Source organism: Diachasma alloeum, unplaced genomic scaffold (assembly GCF_001412515.2).
Source record: "Diachasma alloeum isolate Michigan unplaced genomic scaffold, Dall2.0 Dall_scaffold_00276, whole genome shotgun sequence".
NCBI classification, from domain to species: domain Eukaryota; kingdom Metazoa; phylum Arthropoda; class Insecta; order Hymenoptera; family Braconidae; genus Diachasma; species Diachasma alloeum.
Window position 1 is genome coordinate 1852984 of NW_021680415.1, and position 21048 is coordinate 1874031.

The window sequence follows — 21048 nt, forward strand, 5'->3', positions numbered from 1 at the left end:
TTTTGCGAATAATGAAAGAATACCCATCAATTTAATTCCTTTTCTTGTCTTTTGATAGAATGAATAGAATTACATAAATGGCAATGAATTGCAAAAATCACAAATTGGAGACTGATAATTTTTTTAACAAGACGATCAGCTAGAAAATGGAAAAAACTTGTTTTTCCTCATTTCAAAAATATATTTTGAGTGTCTCCTTAAAGTTTTAAAATCGATATGTTTTCACGAATAATGAGAGAATCCCCATGAATTCTTCTATCAGTGTCTTTTGATAGAATGAATAAAATAAACGACAAAAATTAAGAATTGGAGACTAAAAATAGTGTCGGATTATTATCATGCAGTTACGCCTGTTCCATAACAATTCATCACACGCGTATTCTCATCCTGACTAGACGCCATCGTTACAGACCACTCTCTCAAAACGCGCGGAGAACCGATCACGTATCCCCACCTCGATTCAAAGGAAGTCGTTCATCCAAGGCTGGTGCCTAGTTCACCAGACAACGGCACGTAACATTCGGCCAGTAAAGAGACCGTCTCTGTTGCAGCCGTGTCAGTGTCCGCAAAAATGTCAGAAACACATCTGCAAGACTTGCAATCAATTCTCCGCTCGCAGTTGGGCGATAATACAATTGTCGAGAGCTACATCACCAAAGATTTGCTCCCCCCGGGTGAAAATTACGGGAGTAAACTCGTGAGTGTGCACGCGGTAATAAAACGAAGCAAAAATGAAAAGCCGGAGGATTTGTATTTAGTAGCAAAACTGCCTCCACTCACTGAATTCCAACGAGACATGTTCGACAGTCCTTTCACATTTCGCAAGGAGATCTTCATGTACGCGGAGATCCTACCATTCTACCGCAAACTCGAGATAAACAGTGGAGTGATTGAGCAGGAGGCCCTCGACATAAGTCCAAAGTACTACGGTTCAAGGCTGTCAATGAATCCTGACATTGACTTTGACGATGACGCAGCAATTCTCCTGGAGAACTTGAAGGCGAAAGGGTTCTACTGCACAGAACGTCGACTTGGGTGTGACCTGGCTCACGCGAAATTGGCGGTGAGAGCAATAGCGAGGTTCCACGCCCTCGGGATGGCGACCAAGGAGAAGGATCCAGACTTCTTCGAGACCCTGAAGGCCCGGTCCAAGTGTCTAGAGATGAAGAATCCGGATCAATGGGAGAAATTTCTCGGGCAGAGGATCAAGAACATCGAGGACGATCCGGAGATTGCGAAATACCTTGAATCTTGTGTCAAGACTGTTCGAGCGACTGATCAGAGCGCTTGGACTACTCCTCCTGATGAACCCTGGTCGACAATCATTCATTCGGATTTTTGGGCGAACAACATACTGTTTCATAAGAGTGCGGCCGGCGAGCCGGATGACGTCAAGTTCATTGATTATCAGAACTACCTGTTCCTCAGTCCTGCCAGGGAGTTGGCATTCTTCATCGGGTCGGGGCTGAATCATGAAACTGCTGGGAGTATCGATGAGCTCCTTGATCTTTATTATGATACGTTGATCGAGAGGTTGAAGATACTTGATTGTGATGTTGAACCTTACTCGCGGGAGTCTTTTGATGAGGTTCTGAAGGTAGACAGTCGTGTGGAGTTCACCCACTGCTTGTTTATGGTGAAGATTCTCACGATGGATGTCAATGCTGATGATCCGGATGTTCATGATGTGAAGGATTTGCTTGAGAGGGGGGATTGCGGAGAAGCGTATCGAAGCAGACTGAGGGATTTTGTGAATTCTTTTCATGAGAGGGGGTGGCTACTACAGTGATGTTAGTTCGTAGTTTATGTATTGAACAATGGTGCTTAGAAAATACGAAAATAAATATTCTTTATCTGAGTTACTTTTATGATATTCCTTCGATTTGTCATTTAATCATTGTTTTAATAATTGGATTGATGCTCCTGAAGAATTCTGGTCGACCATCATTCATTCGGATTTTTGGGCGAACAACATATTGTTTCATCATAATGCGCGTTGCTCGGTGGCTTGGCGCAGTAGGTAAATCCGTTGCCTCACATGTGAAAGGTTCCGAGTTCAAATCCCGGCCGGGTAGAATGGTGCGATCTAACCATTCAAAGTCTTGATCGTCATCGTAGTATACCCTAACCGGGTCGAAGCGATGTAAAATAACGATAGAAAAAAATAATAATAATAATGCGCATATTGTTTCATGAAACTGCTGGGAATATCGATGAGCTTCTTGGTCGTTACTATGATACGGTGATCGAGAGGTTGAGGATACTTGATTGTGACATTGAACCGTACTCGCGGGAGCCTTTTGATGAGATTGTTAAAGTAAACAGTCGTGTGGAGGTCGATAGTCGTGGTTATCTATTCTTTTGGTTTCGTTTTTCCTTCATTTTCTTTCTGTGTTCTATAATCAAAAGATCAAAACACATATCACATGTCAATACCAGGCTGAAGGCCCTCGCGCGATCGTCAGTCACAAGCTTCTTGTGACAAATTCCCTTAAAAAATGGAAAATACCAGGTTGAAGGGTAAATTTTCGAGTTTCGTGGTTATCGTCCTACCTTCAATTTATCATATTTAAAATTACTATGTACCCACACTAAAAAATAATTTGGCATTCTTTTCGCATATGCAATTTGAAATGCCTTGTTCACCAAAACGGGAGATTCAAATTGAACCGAGACCGTAGAGGTACCATAATTTTCCCAGTTATTAAGTGGCATTCAAAGATAAAGACCTAAATGAAAACATAAAACATGTATATTAGTCAGAGCAACCTCAACATAGTTCCATCCAGTGTATGCAGTGGACACGACCAGTAAAGCCGCTGCGTCGAGCCAAGGTCGGCACACCCACTAAAGAAACTATCATCTACATTATCCAATATTATCCCATCAGTGGCGCGCGCACTCTCACACCAGCAACATCACTTCGCTTCAAGAATGCCGGAAACTCTGAAAGACCTGCAATCACTCCTCCAATCATCTCTCAGAGATAATTGCACGATCGAAAATCACGTAATACAGGATTTGCTTCCGCCTGGTGAGAATTATGGGAGTAAAATAGTGAGTCTCGACGTAATAATAAAAAATCATGACCAAGGAACAACTGAGGATTTACATTTAGTCGGCAAATTGCTGCCGACGAATCAACAACAGCGGGCAATGGTCGACTTCTCCGTGACATTCAAGAAAGAGATTTTCACGTACACAAAATTGCTGCCATTATACCGCAAATTGGAGATTGAAAACGGTGTGAAGGAGGAAGAAGTCACGAACTTGACGCCTAAATGCTAAGGATCACGATTGGGCCTGGGTCCCAACGATGATTTCGACGATGACGCTGTGATTCTCCTCGAAAATCTGAAGCCAAAGGGCTATTAGTGCGTAGAAAGAAGAACCGGGTGTGACTTGCCGCGCGCGAAATTGGCGGTGAAGACGTTGGCAAGATTTCACGCCCTCGGGATGGCGACCAAGGAAAAGAACCCAGAGTTCTTCGAGGACCTGAAGATCCGAGGCAAGTGCATTGATTTCGGAAATCCGGAGCAGTTGCAGGGAATGATTATGCAGCATTTCAAAGAAATCGGTGATGATCCTGAGCTGAAGGAGTTTTACGAGACCTGCGTGGGCCTGATGTCCACGAATGTATTCGAGATCTGGCTGACGCCGCCTAGTGAGCCCTGGTCTACAATCGTCCACTCGGACTTCTGGACCAACAATATCATGTTTCACGACAACAGTGATGGCGAGCCGGATGACGTCAAGTTCATTGATTTCCAGAATTTCATGTTCACCGGTCTTGCGAAGGAGATTGTATTCTTCGTCAGCTGTGGACTGAACCACGAGACCGTTGATCATGTTGATGAACTCATTGATTTGTACTACGACACTCTCATCGAGCGGTTGAAGTTACTGAACTGCAATGTAGAGCCGTACTCTCGAGAAAGTTTTGATGAAAAGATCCGAGAGAAGGCAGGCCCTGAATTCATCCATGGTATGGGCCAATTGAAGATCAGTACTTTAGATGGTGCTGAGATTGCAGCCTCTGATAATGTAATCAATGTGCTGCAGAACAGTGGCAGTAACGAGATGTATCGAGGGAGATTGAGGGATATAATTCAGATGTATTGTAGAAAGGGCTGGTTAAAGGCGGGTGAACAGAATCAATAGAAAATGTAATTGTTTTTTACCTATTTGTGCTGAAAATTGTGAGATTTGTCGGGTTATCTTGTTGTGATTCTTTATACAAGGGCCATTCCGTCAAACATCGTACGAGATCTGCACTGAGAAAAATTTCAATGGTAATTTACAACTACAAGGGAATTGTCAACGAAATTATATTTACAGTAACAATAAATTTTTTAGATTAAACTAGGTTTCATCGTTCGATTTTTTATGACAAACCGTGTCATCATTCATCAACATTATGATGTAATTTTCACTTGTAATATTGCAATGTAATAGTTGAATCTACAATGTTTATTGTTACCGTAACTATTATTTTTTTGACAATTCCCTTGTAGTTGAAATTACCACTGAAATTGCTCTCAGTGTGGCCCCAATATTTTCGATAATTTTTTTTTCGGTTCTTGTCAATATTTATGTATAGAAAAGAGGATTTCTCGCCTAGCGGAGATCGCGTGGTTTCATTCAGTGCGCTTTGCGTGATTGAGCGGTTTCGACTCGAAATTCTTCGCTCTTATTTAACGTGTTAAAAAATGCTTTAAAAAATTATAAACAGGTTTTGATAATATTTTACGTAAATTTTACTGTGCGAAAGGTAATCGTGGAGCGAAAAAAGTTGGACATGAATTACCAAATTTGTTCTTTCTGATTTCTTGGTTCTTTTTTCTTACAAAACCCAATAAAAATACAATGAAAACACTTGAAAATTTACTCTAACAATATTTTGAATAAAATTTCCTTGATTTAGCGCCCTATTTTCTTCCATTCTTTCTATAGGTTTTAATACGTCACTGCCAGGTATTAGCAGTAAGTCAGTTCATTTCTCATTAACAATTAATCAATAAATGTCATAAGCATATGCTACCTCAAATGATATCAATGTTTTATCTGTATGAGAAAAAAATATACATGTTCAAAAAAAGATGTTGATATAATAGAAGGCGAGAAGAATAATCCTTTTTCAATGGGTCACTTGATGCTACTGTACATAATAAATCATCCATCACTCCATTCAGTCAACAAGTTAGCAGGAAATGCGACGTTAGTTGAGAGACCCGCCCCACCTACGTTCATCTTATCACGTCATAATTCGTTCTTGAACTAAAATAGAAACGGGAATCCCACTGATCTGCAATTGAAAAGCGAGAGAATGATCCATATTTTCGAGAATTACATAAAATTCGAGAATTATATAAAAATTGAATGAGAATTTTTTACTATTTTTCTAGCATATTTTTTGTATTGACCAAGTTTTTTCAACTAAACTTTTTTAAACATGGACCCTTTCAACTACAAAAACGCGTGATAAAGCTGCGGAAGTCATCACCAGCCTCGTCTCAAAACTAACAGAATTTTCAGCAAGAGTTCAACAGAAAGCCAATAAAGTATTCGCCAGAATCAGTTGATTTTTTTCACGAAAATTTTTTCGCACGTTGCATTGCACTAGTTACCCAATGCAAAAATTTCCTGAAAAGGAAACATGCGCTCAGAGCATTTCATTGAATCATTGTACATCATCAAGAATCTTCTCAACACAATATGTCATGAATGCCACGTTCACACGTCAATAAGTCACAATCAATCTAATGGAGGGCCTTGGAATATTTTTCCTCCACTCATGTATGCCTCACTAGTAACGAAAAATGTATGTGCAATCTGCCAACTTTGTCCGTGTGCACACATCACCTAAACACGTGTATCATTGCTATCATAAGAGTCCGAGCGATAGAGCTTCCGCGTACCACACAGCCCAGTTGCCTCAAAGACTACCTTAGTGCTCCGTCAGTTCACCAGAGAAGCAGCGTCTCTCCAAAAAAATGACATCGCTATCTCTCCAAGACATTCAATCACTCCTGCGATCAACGCTGGGCGACGAATTGACAGTTGAAAGTTACATAACAGAGGATTTACTTCCACCCGGTGAAAATTACGGGAGCATAATGTCAAGTGTGCACGTGATAATTAAAAATCATAAACAAGGAAAAAGTGAGGAGTTGCAGTTAGTGGCGAAATCACCTCCCCCAGTCGAGATGCAACGAGAGATTACCGACTGTTCGATTATATTTCGAAAAGAGATTTTCATGTATTCAAAGCTGATTCCATTCTATCAGAATTTGGAGATTGCGAGTGGTGTGAGGAAGGAGGACGTCTTCAAAGTGAGTCCGATGTGCTATGGCTCAAAATTATCGGTCCACTCTGGCGACTCAGATGATTATGATGCAGTGATTTTGCTTGAAAATTTGAAGCCAAGTGGGTACTACTGCGTGGACAGAAGATTCGGGTGTGATCTGGCCCACGCTAGACTTGCGGTGCGAACTATGGCACGATTCCATGCTCTTGGGATGGCAGCCAAGGAGAAGGATCCTGATTTCTTCGAGGTTGTGAAGGCCGAGGCTAAGGCGATTGATATAGTGAATCCGGAGATGTGGGAGGCACTATTTCAACAGAGGATTAAGGACATCACTGATGATCCCGAGTTGGAAGAGTATCACGAGGCCTGTCGTCAAGCTTTGAGCCAGAAAATGTTCGAAAGCTGGAAGGCAGTGCCTTCTGAGCCATGGTCGACCATAGTTCACGCGGACTTCTGGACGAACAACATGATGTTTCGGGATAACAGCGAGGGAGAGCCGGAGGACATGAAGCTAGTAGACTTCCAAACTTATCTCTTCGCCAGTCCCATGAGGGAGCTCACTTTCTTCGTTACTGGGGGGCTGGAGCTAGATGCCATTGATCACATTGATGAACTCATTGATTTGTACTACGATACTCTGATCGGACGACTGAAACTGCTGAGCTGCAATGTTGAGCCATACAGCCGGAGGTCCTTTGAGGAGAAGGTCCGGGAGGACGCTTATGTGGAGATCGTGCACAACGTGGCCATGATCAAAATCGTGACGCAGGACATTCATGAGAAGGGTGCAGAGGCTCCTGATCTGATAAATTTGCTGCAGTCTCACGATAATAATGAGATTTATGAGAGGAGGCTGAGGAAGTTGGTGCGGACGTACGGTGAGAAAGGCTGGCTAAAGAAATAATATTCGCGGTGGTCCTTCGTTGTTCCTAATAGGTGTCAATTTGTACTGCCATTCGTCGGATGTAAGCTGGCTTATGCTTTAAGCTAAGATCATTATTGTTATTGTGATTAATAGTAATAATGTATGTAATGTTATTGTTATTTATCAAAAATGTGTCTCAAGAAGTATATTTCTTCGTGTGAACATTGAAAGAAAAATGTATTAATGCCAACAAAGTTTGTTTGAGGTGAGAATTTGAGTGGAGAGCTTCGGTGGAAAATTCAATCAATAAGAATCAAATCATTTTCGTATCTGAGATCCATGGAAATTATAGAAAATTGTGAAAACTCAGGCGGCTATTATTCTGTATTTAAAACTGAATTTTGTCGAATTATAAAGATGAATAGAAAATTTTAAAAAACTTCTAATCCAGTAGAACAATTGGAAAGTAATCAGTGTTAAAATTTTCTATTTTTCACGAAATATAATGAAGTTCGATTCAAAAATAATATTGATGGACCAACAAATATACGCTTGACCTTGATGTATTTAAGCCTGTACGGGTACACTGGATTTACTTACAACCCCAGGGCATTTTCTACTACAAAGATTTTTGGAAAGACATTTTTTTCAAATTTTCCCCATTTCTCTAAGTGATGCAATAAATTTTTCGCTTTGGTCAGTTGCAGTGAATTTGATTGAATATCATTCGGACATATGATATTTCGATATTTCTGTTTTTAATTAAAATAGATTTATTAAAATAGAATTTCGTTTTTAATCACATCCAGAAATGTTTTATAGCCTGAACAAATGTTTCACCTTTGTTTGGATCATAAATGATCCAAACAAAGACCTCATTTTTAAAAAACGGAATCATTGTTTAAATCCGGCGAGAACAAATTCAGAACATCTTCAGCGAAATAAATACGCAAGTTTATTCATTAATATTTCTTCACTCAAAACATTATTGAAATGAGTAGAAGAATTTCGAAGAAATAGTTTTGTACGTTCCGGAAGCGTCCCGTCACGTAAAATGTTAAATGCTACCTTATCGAGCGCGTTATTGAGCCGCTGTCTGCAACTACATATTATATCTGCACGATCCACCTCATTCAATATACTCCCGATGTAATGATACCTCCCACCACATAAATCTAGTAGACTCGTCCGGCCACACTGGGATCAATTCCCAAACCATGATACTGTCTCAGTACCCTCAGTATCTCCAATAAAGCAACATCGTCCCCCAAAATGGCGAATTCAACACTAAAAGACTTACAATCAGTCCTGCAATCAACTCTGGGAGACAATCTAATAGTCGAAAACTACGAAATGCAGGATCTACTTCCACCCGGTGAAAACTACGCAAGTAGAATTGTGAGTCTCCACGTCTCAATCAAAAACAAAAACCAAGAAAATGAAGATTTGCATCTAGTGGGAAAATTACCGCCCCCTACTAAAGAGCAGCGAGAAACATTCGACACCCCAAGCACATTTCGAAAAGAGATCTTCATGTATTCTAAACTTCTCCCCTTCTACCGGAAATTGGAGACGGAAAATGGCGTAGAGGGCCGCGAAATTGCGCCAAAGTACTACGGATCGAGATTGGGAGTGAATTCCGATGATGATTTCAATGATGACGCGGTAATTCTCATCGAAAATCTGAAGCCAAAGGGGTATTATTGCGCAGACAGAAGGTACGGCTGTGATTTGGCCCATGCGAAATTGACGGTGAAGATGATGGCGCGGTTACATGCTCTTGGCATTGCGACGAAGGAGAAAGATCCCGCGTTCTTCGAGACTCTCAAGGTTTGTAAATTCTTGATCATTTCAATTTTACACTGAAGAAAAATTATCTTTAGCAAGAAACCATTTTCTTAGGAGAAAATTTCATTTTTTTAGAGGCGTATTTCTCCAGCTTAACTTCATCTCCAAATATTATAATTATGTTGCATTATGGGAGCATTATGCTACATATGACTTTGAATGAACTCCATTGGCAATTATCAACAGAATTAGAATTATTCAAAATCATTTTACGTAACGAAATCTCAAATTTGAAAAAATTGGAAAATGGTGAAGGGAAATTGGAAAACCATTCAAGGTCATATATAGCATAATCATCTCGTAGCTCAACATAATTGTAATATTTGGAGATGGCCATGGACCACTTGGGAATGACTGGCCTCGAGAAATCCGTTGCTAAAAAATAGTCTTCTCCCAAGAAAATGATTCTTTGCCAAAAATAATTTGACTTGTCACAAAGATGAGTATAATTAGTTTATGACAAGAAAGTGATTAATCAAAGCTAGGCTAGTTGAATCAATTTATTCAGTAATTTTTGCGTCTAAAATTCGGGATATTTCAATACAAAAACCACCTGACTTGATTCGAGAAGTGGTTTTCTTATTGTGAACAAATCGCCCCTCATCTTTCAGACAAGTACAAAAGCTCTGGAGCAAAGGTTTCTTTTCTCAGTGCGAGATATGTTCGGCTTGTCAACTTTCGAGCCATGAGTTTCTTGATACAACCAAAAACGTACTCAAAAACATTTTTTTTCGCAGTGTGCGAAGTTATAAAAAGTAGTTACATTATATGAGCTGAAACTAGCAAAAGATTCGACAGTAGAAGATTTCTCTTAGGTGAATCTAGGGGTGTACAAATCAGTAGCGAAGTGGTAAAAGGAGATAAGTCAATTTTGACTATTGACCAGTTTTCATTCAATATCTCGGAATGTAAGGGAGAATGCGAAATTTTTGTTATAACTTTTTTTGTGAAGCCGATTGAGTGCTACAACAAGTGTAATTACAAAAATTTCGCTATCTCCCTTAGATTCCGAGATATTGATTAAAAACTGGTCAATGGTCAAAATTGACTCATCTCTTTTCACCACTTCGCTACTGAAATGTTTTTAAGTAATGTACAAACTCTTTGGCACTTGAAAAACATTTGTACATATGATTATTACACTCTCCTCCACTCAAATACCCCCCAAATTGAATTTTCCGCTGGCGAATCTTCTGCTAGTTTCAGCTTCATTAACATTGTAGGTTCAGTCTAAATGCGTGGAGTTAGCGAATCCAGACGAATGGGTCCCCATCATAGCCGAGAGGATTCAGGACATAGCGAGGGATCCCGAGATAAAAGAGTACTTCGAGGCTTGCGTGGAAACTCTGCAGAAGGGTAAATACGAGACGTGGCTGGCGACTCCGGATGAGCCCTGGTCGACCATAATCCACGCTGACTTCTGGGCCAACAACATCATGTACCGAAGGGGAAGTGATGGCGAAGTGGATGACGTCAAACTCATTGATTTCCAGAATTATCTCCATCTCAGTCCTCTGAGGGAGTTGACTTTATTCGTGACTTGCGGACTGCGTCGTGATGCGCTTGGTCACATCGATGAGTTGATTGATCTGTATTATGAGACTGTCATCGATCGGCTGATGGCTTTGCACTGTGATGTCGAACCTTACTCTCGGGAGACCTTCGATGAGAGAATTCAGGAGGATGCGCCGATAGAGTTCTCGCATTGCTTGAGTATGGTGAAAATCATCACTTTGGATGTTGAGGCTGGACATCCGGATTGCCGTAACGTCAAGAAGTTGATGCAGCACGGGGAGAGCAACGAGGCTTACCGGAGGAAGTTGAGGGATTTGGTTGTGACTTACAGTAGGAGAGGATGGTTGGGGAAGTAGTTTACGACGTGGGTGAAGTCATTTTACGTCCGCGGCGAGAGAAATATCGACATAAAATCACAAAACTAATTTCCTGCATTAAATATCCCATCTCAAGGATAAAACGCTTGGGATAAGACGTCCGCATAATGAGTCAGAGCGTGTAAGAATCCTGTGAAATATTCATCAGCTGAACACGAACACTTGACGATAAAGTGAGAGTTTCTTGTCTCAAGAAATCGGTTATTTTGGGGCAAAAGATGAGAAAATTAATGAAAATACTAAAAACTCAGTGAATCATGGATTGGAGACTTTCATATTGAATGAATACGGAATTTATACGAGCGAAAACCTTCAGATATTTCAAAATATAACCGTCACGTGCTCTCAATCGCAATGAGATTAGTAATTTGTAAGTAATTTCCAGAAAAAAAAGATTTTTTCAATCAGTATCATACTCTTTTGCCCCGAAGAGCACCGATTTTTTGACTGAAACCTACTATGAATTGATCGAATACGTCTGCGATGTTCTGCAAGACGCAAGAAATTTTTTTGGTCATATTATGTTGATTTTTCTAGCAGTGTGCAAACACTCAATGCTCGCGGGAAAAAATCAACTGCACTGTTAGGACAAAATTAAAATTCCATGGACACTTGACTAGTAATTTTCAAGAGTGGGACATTAAAGGCCATTTGAAGAGAAAACAAGGGGGGCGATTGCTTTCGCCACAACGTAGTCAATATATTTTCGGTAATAAATAGGCAATTTGCTTCCGAATGGAATTTCTATGACGACGTATTTTAAATTGGATCCAATTAAAAACTAAAAATATTTTTCACAGTTGTAAAAATTGTTGAATGTCAATCTTAATGTAAATTTGTTATTTTTTCAAAAAAGAATAAACTCAAATTTCGAAAATACCATTGACGCAGTTATTTATATCACCAAAAATGATGATAATGTCTGATTTTTTAATGTGTGGATGGCTCAATACAATTGTCTGGAATTGATCGAAGATGTCAAGGACATCTCACCACGGAATTCGATGCTAGTTCAGAGTAACGAGATCACTTTCACCTCTGGTTAAACATTCTAGTACCGTGAACAATTTTTTTTCTAATATTTCATCAAGTAATCTCTCTATAGAATAAAAAAAATAAGGAGATTAAAAAATTTTGGAGAAGCCCCTTTTTCTGACCCTTATCAAAACAAAACAAAATTAAAGAAAATATAGCGGAAAAAATTTGGAAAATCCGTGTCCAATAATTTTGATAGAAAAGTCTAAAGAGAAAAACTCAAATAGAAAAATCGAAATCTATTGCCTTTTTTTTCCCCAAATATCTAATAGAATCTGTGCAAAAAACAAACAAGATTTATCGAGAATCCCCTTGAATTTTCTAGCGAATTCGCTACGGTTTTCTGTTGAATTTCTTATACGTTTGCCATTGAAAATGAATTATTATCTCTATCTCTCTAATACGTTCATATCTCCATAGGTTCATATGGGGTCATATGGGGATTATAGGGGGATCAAATTCTTACAAAAATAGAAAAATGAATGGAAAAATGCAATCTCAATTTTTCAAAGGCGATAAACAATTTTTTTTCTCTACAATACGAACATCTAAACATACCCGAGAAGATTGGGAGGCGAAGCCCCCTAGTAAATAAATAAAATATGAAAACGAAATGAAATGAAATTTCCGCGTGAATTTTTCCGAATCACGTTCAGGAAGAATATCCAGACATTTTCTAGTGATCTAATTAATCAACAATTGCCAGACAAGAGAATCCCCATTCTCTATTTTATCAACCCGCCCCGATAACACAAACTCGGCAACAGAATTCACAGTCAATTCTAATAAATTCAAAATATGAAATTGTTCGTCAAATACTCTGTCGAGTTGTGAACACCGCTGAATAAAAAAATTCACAGGACATGAGAAATTATATTTTCTCGTCAAAAACACCTGTCATATACTAATACATATCTTCCACTTCGCACCTGACACCAATCCTATCTCCCCACACAAGTTCCTCAGGGCAATTGCACTTCTCCCTGGATTACCGTGGCATTAATTCCAGAGCAATTAATACATCGACTGTGATAAGAAATTTCTTCAGCAGTTGCTGTCAGATGACAGACTCGACTACATCATCAGATACCCGACATGGAGAAATTTTCTAATGGAGCACGTGTGAGTGCAATTCCCGCAACCATTGAGTAATCCCATCCCTGAATTAATCGGAATTAATTATTCTCAGAACGGTCACGCTAACGAGGGCTTTGATGCCGTCGAGAAGCTTCCGGACGATCTTGAAAACTTAGGCTGTCAGGGAGAGACTCCACCTGTGAGTCCAAACACACGTGATAAAGTTTGATAGACAAACCTAGTGAATTCGATAGAATTAGAATTCCATTAAATTTTCATTAAAGTTCTGTTGATAATTCCAGTAGTTTTTAGCCGATTTATAGCGCTTTTTTTGAAAGAGAAAAGGTTCGGCATAAAATCAGTAGAATTTCATCCTTCTATACAACTTTTTCTATTGAGGCATTTGCTATAGAAATTTTTCGCCATAAATTTTCCAAGTTCTATTCATTCTACTCTTCTTCTTTATTCATTGACAAAATTAAACAAAAAAATGTGTAAAAATTGAGCCCTGGAATTTCTATAGAAAATATTTTAATAGAATAAGTTGCATAGAAAAAATCTAGTTCTGCTGCCTTATCCTATAGAATATTTTCGATTGAACATTTCTGTTAAAAAAATGCGCAGATAAGCTTCGATTTTTTTGAATAAAATCGTCCAAAAATTAATAAAAAATTCAATCGAATTATCTAGCCAATTCGCTATGGTTTCTCTGATTTTTTTTCGCACGTGAACTCTCAGAATTAATTTTTCGAAATTATTAAAAAACGAGGAGATGCCTAAAATTAATTTTCCAGGTGATACAATCGGAGGAAAAACCAGAATGGAGTGGAAATCTGCAGTTCCTGATGGCCTGCATCGCGACATCGGTGGGTCTGGGTAACGTCTGGAGATTTCCCTACACAGCCTATGAGAATGGAGGTGGAGCCTTCCTGATTCCCTACATCATAATCTTAGTCCTTGTTGGGAAACCTTTCTACTATCTCGAGGCAGCCATCGGTCAATTTACCAGCAGATCCTGCACAGGATTGTGGAATATAACTCCAGCGATGAGAGGTGAAGGAGCAATGATCTTTCTCCTCTATCATTCTTCCCTTGCGGGGGAAAATTTATTTTTAAAATTGTTTGTGATATCTAGCAAACGATTTTTCAGGACTTTTTAACAGGACTTTAATGAAAAGGACAATAATTCTAGTCAAAACCACATTATTTTGAGCCCAAATTAAAGTAGTTTTGTGGAAATTCCACCTTAAATATTGGGATTTTTCCTAAAATAATAATATTTTCAGAATCATTTCTACTGAAAATTAAACCTGAAACCTAGTAATCGACCTTCCAGGAATTTTCATTAGATTTCTATGAAAAAAGTAGAACAATTTAGTAGGGAAGCGGTGGAACAATTTATTTTTGCAGGAATATCTCCGAATTTAAAGGAGATATCGACATTTTTATAATAACCTTTTTTGCAGCTCTTAATTTTCTCCACAGAAAACGTTACAACAAAAATTCTGCTATCTGCCTTAAATTCCGAGATATTCAATGAAAACTGAGCAACTGTCAAAGTCTAGTTGAACCGTTTTACCGCTCCGCTACTAAATTCTGGTGAAACTGGCAATATTTCGAATGAAAAGTTATTTTTGTAAAAAATTTACGAAATTCAAAATTCAGTTATTCATGATCTATTGCGAATGAAGTAAATGGATGCTTAACTTTATTCTTTGGCGTGTAACGAACATTCAATAGGAAATAATGAAATTTTTCCCCAGTGATTCCCACATTCCGTCGTATATCACAAACTGTTCAACAGTTCCCAAGGCCCGGTGAATACTTTTTAATTTCACCGACGTATCCCCTTAAATATTTTCGTGTGTATAATGCATCGAAATGGTCGTACAATGTTGTCACGTAGATAGCCTTCGTCATTTATCACCCAGGATTACTCCGGATTTACCGTCTTATAGTACTACGTATATCGCGGTAACAATGCTGATAATTTTTTTTGTCTTCTCAGGATTAGGATTCGGCCAGGCGTTCGTCGGAAGCTACGTAGTCAGTTACTACTGCTCATTGATGGCCCTCGCCCTTCTGTACCTAGTCGCGAGCTTTCAGAGCGAACTACCCTGGTCTTACTGCTGGGATGAGTGGACTGATCCCTGCGTATCTCAACATTCGAATTTGAGTGAGATACAGGCCTCCGGTCAGAAAGTTACCGGCTCTGCTGAATTATATTTTCGGTAAATATTTTATCACTCAGAGGAATAAAATACATAAATCCCATAGACAATGACAAAAATTTTGCAAGATTTAAATCCAATGCGATAAAAATTTCTTTAGAAGAAAAATTTATGGACTAATGCAGGACAGAAAGAAAGTGCTTCGAATTTTTCGTAAAAATTTGTAAATTTTAGAAATTTTCCGAACTGAAATTTAGAGAACGAAAAGTTCATAAATACAATATTTTCATTTATTTCAGGGCAATTTTCATCCTTAAAATTAGAACCGAAAAATTCTATATATAAAAATATTCTCGTTTTCTAACTGATGATTTTTCAAATTTCCGTTCTTTTCTATAGAATATTTTCTATCGAACATTTCAATGGAATTGTCTAGCGAATTTACTAGGTTTTTCTATTAAATTTTTTCATCCGTGTTCTTCTGAAATTAAGTAACTAGTGCCTTATTCTCAACACAAAGCTTTTTAGAATTCTAATTTTTTGTTTTGGAATCTATAATTTGATTCTGAAAACTACATAATTTTTTATCCGTGGAGATATTTTAAGAAGCTTACTTTTATAATTGCAATCATCAATCATAATTTTTCAGTTTCTTTGGAGGAATTGCTCTGGATAAAAAAACCAAATCAATGATTATAAAATGATTTATCGTTACATTTGTCCTACCCAACGCTTTCTAATCGATATTTCGTACATTTGTCCAAAATTCTTCAATATATTTCCCTAGAATGTTTTCATAGATGCTATACTTTTGTAAAAATCCCATCACATTGAATCCAAGCGCATTATTTTTTCGTCCCGTCAGGAGAGAAGTCTTGAAAGAAACTGATTCCATAGAATCTGGAATAGGCCTACCTTCCTGGAAGTTGACAATCTGCCTAGCTCTGACCTGGCTGTGTGTCTTCATCGTCCTCCACCGGGGGATCAAGGAGACCGGAAAGGCCGTGTACTTCTTCGCCATCTTCCCCTACATCATCATGCTGGCTTTACTGATCAGGGCAGTTACTCTGGAAGGTGCTGTCAATGGCATTCTATTCTTCATTACACCTAACTGGAATAAACTCTGGGATCCAAACGTCTGGTATGCAGCCATCACCCAGTGCTTCTTCTCCCTCTCCGTTTGCTTTGGACCAATCGTCACTTACTCATCTCATAATCGTTTCTTCCACCCCATGCATCGGTGAGTTATTACATTCTTCAACGTACGACGGAATTGAATAGAAATAGCTAGCGCTTTCACTAAGAAAGTGAATTTTATATTGAATTTTGAATATCCAGACGGAGAAAAAAATTAAGTAGATTCCGAATGATCATTTTGGACATCATTTTCTTCTATCGTATGTAATTTATCGTTTTGTTTTGTTCGAGTGAATGATATTTCTCGTTTAATCAATTGTGTTAGGTTTCAGGAAATTCATTTTTGGGGAAATTTTAGGACATAGTTCACATAGGTTTTATTTAATACTTCAGGCTGACGCCCATCGAAGAATTTAATTCACCAGAATTTCTTGGAGAAAGTCTAGGCTTTTCTATTAATTTTTTTCCACATATGTTGAGAATCGAGTTGAACGTGAAAGAGATAATCGAACGTTTTTGCGAATACATTCAGCATTCGCAATTTTTTTAATCTTCAATCATAATTTTTTTATATCTTTTATTACCCTAATCCACTTTGATGATCACAATGGAGTATGAGAGATAAGTTAATCGAGAACGAGGATTGAACTGTTGTTTTTTTTCGTCACTACACGGAGAGAAAAATACATTGAAAAGTAAAAAAAACTTTCCTTAAAAATTAGTGTATTTCATCAATGAGAAAACAGAATGCTGTTCACCCAGTTGTTCGGAAGAGTTACATGAGAAACTACGGAAAACGCATGAAAAATTAGTGCACGACTCACCAAAATTAGGGTGCCATATATGAATTTTTCAGTACGGGATACCACTTTTTCAGTGTCTCCTTCTACTTTCTTGCGCCCCATTCGGTACGTCCCATGCGTTGGTGAGAAGGTACACTAATTTTTGAGAGATTTTTCTCTCCATTTCTCCTCTTCCCTCTCCAGTTTTCGGGCCCAACGACATAATAGTATATTTCGTAACGAGTGCAAAAAACTTTTTTTTTGGCGTGGGAGGTTAATATCACGAGCCGAAGGCGAGTGATATAATCTCACGAGATAAAAAACATTTTTTCACGAGTTACGAACAATATTTTTCATCACAATGTGGCGGAAATTGGACTTTTAGGCACGCGGAGCGTGCCGAAAAGTTCACTTTTCGTCACAGCGTGATGAAAAGAACTTTTCTACCTCATATGATCGAAACGGATCTCGATATATCTCGAAAATCTCGAGTAAGCGTAAGCGTAGGACTGAAACCAAAGCGCCACTACGTGGGGAGACGATATGGCGCGGGCGTAGCACGCGCAGCCGATCTCGTATACAATAATAAGAAGTTAAAGATGCCAACTTCACAGCCCTATTTTTGCAAAATTTCGTCTAAAAAATTATGATTTTATCGACTGCGTGGGACACTCGGAAAATTTGTGAAATCCCTCGCAAAATTCATATGGCCTCTGCGTGTGGCGCTCATGGTCTGCGTGTCACACAGGGGAATCCCCAAATATCCTGCGTATAGTACGCACAGTGCCACAAGACATCCATACACAATCATCAAATCCGAAATGTCTGATTTTTTATGTCAGGATAACTAATTTTGGGCTTTTAACGATAACTGAAAAAATAATTGTTTTAATGATTCCAATTGTGATTTAAAATATTCTTTCCAATGCCAATTTGACCGAGTTCGATCATTAAATTGATTGCATCATCTGTTATTCAAAAAATGTATTTTGAAATCAATATTCAGGGAAAGGTAAAACATTTTCAATGTTGAAGTAATGTTAAATCCAATGAATAATTCAATTCAATTTAAAGATTTTAAATTGAAATGAATTTGAAAACATCGCGATAGAAATTCCATTCGGAAGTAAATTGCTAATTTATTAGCAAAAATATGTTGTGATGTTGCGATGAAAGCAATTTTCCACTTGTTTTAATCAACTGTAAATTCCATTCGGAAGAAAATTGCCAATTTATTACCAAAAATATATTGACTATGTTGTGAAGAAAGCAATTTCCCACTTTCTTCAATTAATTCTCCAGGGATGTGATGATTGTTACAACGTTGGACACTTTGACGAGTTTCATGGCGGGATGCACGATATTCGGAATTCTTGGGAATTTAGCGTATGAGATGGGGACGGATGACATTGGCAGCGTGGTCAGAGGTGGCTCAGGACTGGCATTCATCTCGTACCCCGACGCCCTGGGGAGATTCAGCTTCGTTCCCCAACTTTTTTCAGTCCTGTTCTTCGTCATGATATTTGTCCTGGGATTGGGAACTGCAATGGCACTTGCTGGAACGCCATTCCTAGCTTGTTGTGAATACATGCCGAATGCGAAGAAATGGGTTATTACGCTGGTCATTTCGGTGATTGGATTTGGTGTTGGACTTGTTTATATTACTCCGGTAGGTTTGGATTGGTCAGCAAGTGGTGAAACGTAAAACCTCGCGAACTTGATAGAAAATTCCATTAAATTTCTGTTGAACTTTTTTTGAAAACTCAGTTTCATTGTAGAATTCTGCAGTTTACTGCGCGTTTTTGTATACAAAATGTCCAATAGAAATAATTTTACAGAAAAAAATCTGTAAAATTTGTTTTTTCTACAGAATTTGATCAATTGAGAAATTTCTATAGGAATTCCTCGATATGAATTGCGTACCTCATGGAAATAAATATAAAAACACATCAAATAAATAAAACAGAATAGATGTGAAATATATTGAAAAAATTTTTTCATCTAATTTTTTTCCTATGAATTTTTCAAAGTCTACACGGACTTTCAGACGTTTCACCATTTCACAACTGAATCCATTTCTTTTCTTTCTGTTATGAATTTTCTCTCAAGTATTTGTGAGTTCTTCAGGGAGGACAATGGCTGGTCGCTCTAGTTGATTACTACGGGGGCACTCTAGTTGCCATTGTCATCGGAGTGCTGGAAATAATTTCCATTTTCTGGATTTATGGGCTGAATAACTTCCTGGACGACGTGGAATTCATGCTCGGAGTGAGACCAGGAATCCTTTGGAGACTCTGCTGGCTGATCATCACTCCCGCGCTCATGATCGTCATCATGATTTACACTTTTGTCATTTACTCGCCGCTAACTCACGATGGGAAATACTATCCTAATTGGGCATATGGTGATTATCCATCGTAATTGCGAGAGTAATAATGTTTTACTTTCCACTGATGGCTTTCTTTTTTTATTGGGGATTGCAGCGACCGGGTGGATTCTATTCTTTCTCGCAATGGTCCAAATTCCAGGATGGATCTTCTATTATGTGGATAAACATGATAAATTACCAATCGGGAAGGTAAAAAATTCATTCCAAACATCACCCATAATTAATCCAGTAACTTTTGCATGAAAAAATTTAGTAGAAAAAGCTAATGCTTTCTTTAAGAAATTCTGTTGAATTTCGATTGCAACACTATATGAATTCTTTCGAAGTTGATTAGAATTCTATTTTTAAAAATTAATTGTTTTTTACGCCGTTTTTATAGGAGTTTATGCAATTTTATTCTCTCATTTTCTTAAGAGATATTCAATAGAAAAAAAGTAAATAGATTTTGATTTGTCTATAAATGTAGATTTTCCAAGTTTTTTTTTAATTTAAAAAATAAAAAACTTGGAAAAATTATGTTCAAGAATCCTTATAGAAAAATCGATATCTGTAGACATTTTTATATAAATAAATATTTATTTAAAAAGACGGGAGGCGTTGCGTAATTTTCAATATAGAATTGCCACAAGAAACAAATAGAATTTCTCATAGATAGAATTCTCATAGAAATTTATCAAATTTCTGCGAAAAGAGCTTGGTTTATTTAATTAGATTTCTTCATATGTGGTATTTTACACAAGAATTAAATAATTTCAGGCAATTAAAGCTGCATTTGCGCCATCACCCGCTTGGGGCCCGAAATGTCAGGTACATCGGGAGAAGTGGCTGGAGTTCATCAACGACAAAAAATCTACACGCAAAAAGGGATTAAGACAATTATTACTAGACTAAAAGAATAGGGGGAATTCAAAACTTCTGACTTTCCTTGAAATATTCATAAATCAGAAATGAATTCATCGATTGAGTTCAATTGATGGAAAAAAAATTATTTACACCTACATTAAACAAAACATTATTGTAAATGACGAAAAATGACTGTACCATGTGACTAAAAAAAATATAAACGACAATAATTATTCCAAGAATTAAATTAATAAAATATCATTTGTTCACATTTTTTCAGCCATTATCAAATGTAGAAGGAATGAGGAATACGGAAATAAAAATCTGTCAGAGTTGAAAGAATTTAAAATCAACAGAAAAATTTAAGACTTTCGTAGAAATTCCCTCAATTTTTTTCAATTTCAATGGAAATTTTTTCATTTTTTCACAGACATTCATCGAAAGAAGTCAATCGATTTTAATATTTCTATATAATTACGTATTCTTTTGAGATTAAAAAAAAAAATTCCCTGCATTTTCACTTGATTTTAATTTTTTTAAATCATGAAAAAACTTATTCCCACCAGCATCAGTTGTTTTAATTTTTTTTACTTTCTTCTACTGAAAATCTATTCAAAAATAAGCGAAAAGCAGTCATAATTTCCAATAGAATTTCCCCAGACTTACGATAAGAAAAAATCAAAGAAAATCACCAATAAAAAG

The 21048-nt window shown here is 37.7% G+C and overlaps 4 protein-coding genes and 1 pseudogene across 4 annotated transcripts; all 5 read left to right on the plus strand.

Moving 5' to 3' along the window:
• Positions 1–496: 496 nt before the first annotated feature.
• Positions 497–1873, plus strand: LOC107037967. Its single transcript, XM_015256810.1, has one exon. The coding sequence runs from the start codon at positions 572–574 to the stop codon at positions 1787–1789; it is 1218 nt and encodes a 405-aa protein (XP_015112296.1). The 5' UTR covers positions 497–571; the 3' UTR covers positions 1790–1873.
• A 388-nt stretch (positions 1874–2261) lies between these two features.
• Positions 2262–4883, plus strand: LOC107037958 (annotated as a pseudogene).
• Positions 4884–5472: 589 nt separating this feature from the next.
• LOC107038009 lies at positions 5473–7738 on the plus strand. Its single transcript, XM_015256872.1, has one exon. It carries the CDS (start codon positions 5994–5996, stop codon positions 7209–7211), a length of 1218 nt encoding a protein of 405 aa, XP_015112358.1. The 5' UTR covers positions 5473–5993; the 3' UTR covers positions 7212–7738.
• LOC107038010 lies at positions 7233–11791 on the plus strand. The gene is made up of 2 exons (XM_015256873.1): positions 7233–9002; positions 10244–11791. Exons 1-2 carry the CDS (start codon positions 8445–8447, stop codon positions 10889–10891), a joined length of 1206 nt encoding a protein of 401 aa, XP_015112359.1. The 5' UTR covers positions 7233–8444; the 3' UTR covers positions 10892–11791.
• A 1225-nt stretch (positions 11792–13016) lies between these two features.
• LOC107038006 (sodium-dependent nutrient amino acid transporter 1) lies at positions 13017–20616 on the plus strand. The gene is made up of 9 exons (XM_015256866.2): positions 13017–13069; positions 13137–13223; positions 13819–14077; positions 15033–15255; positions 16061–16435; positions 18417–18783; positions 19242–19518; positions 19598–19692; positions 20260–20616. Exons 1-9 carry the CDS (start codon positions 13043–13045, stop codon positions 20392–20394), a joined length of 1845 nt encoding a protein of 614 aa, XP_015112352.1. The 5' UTR covers positions 13017–13042; the 3' UTR covers positions 20395–20616.
• Positions 20617–21048: the final 432 nt, after the last annotated feature.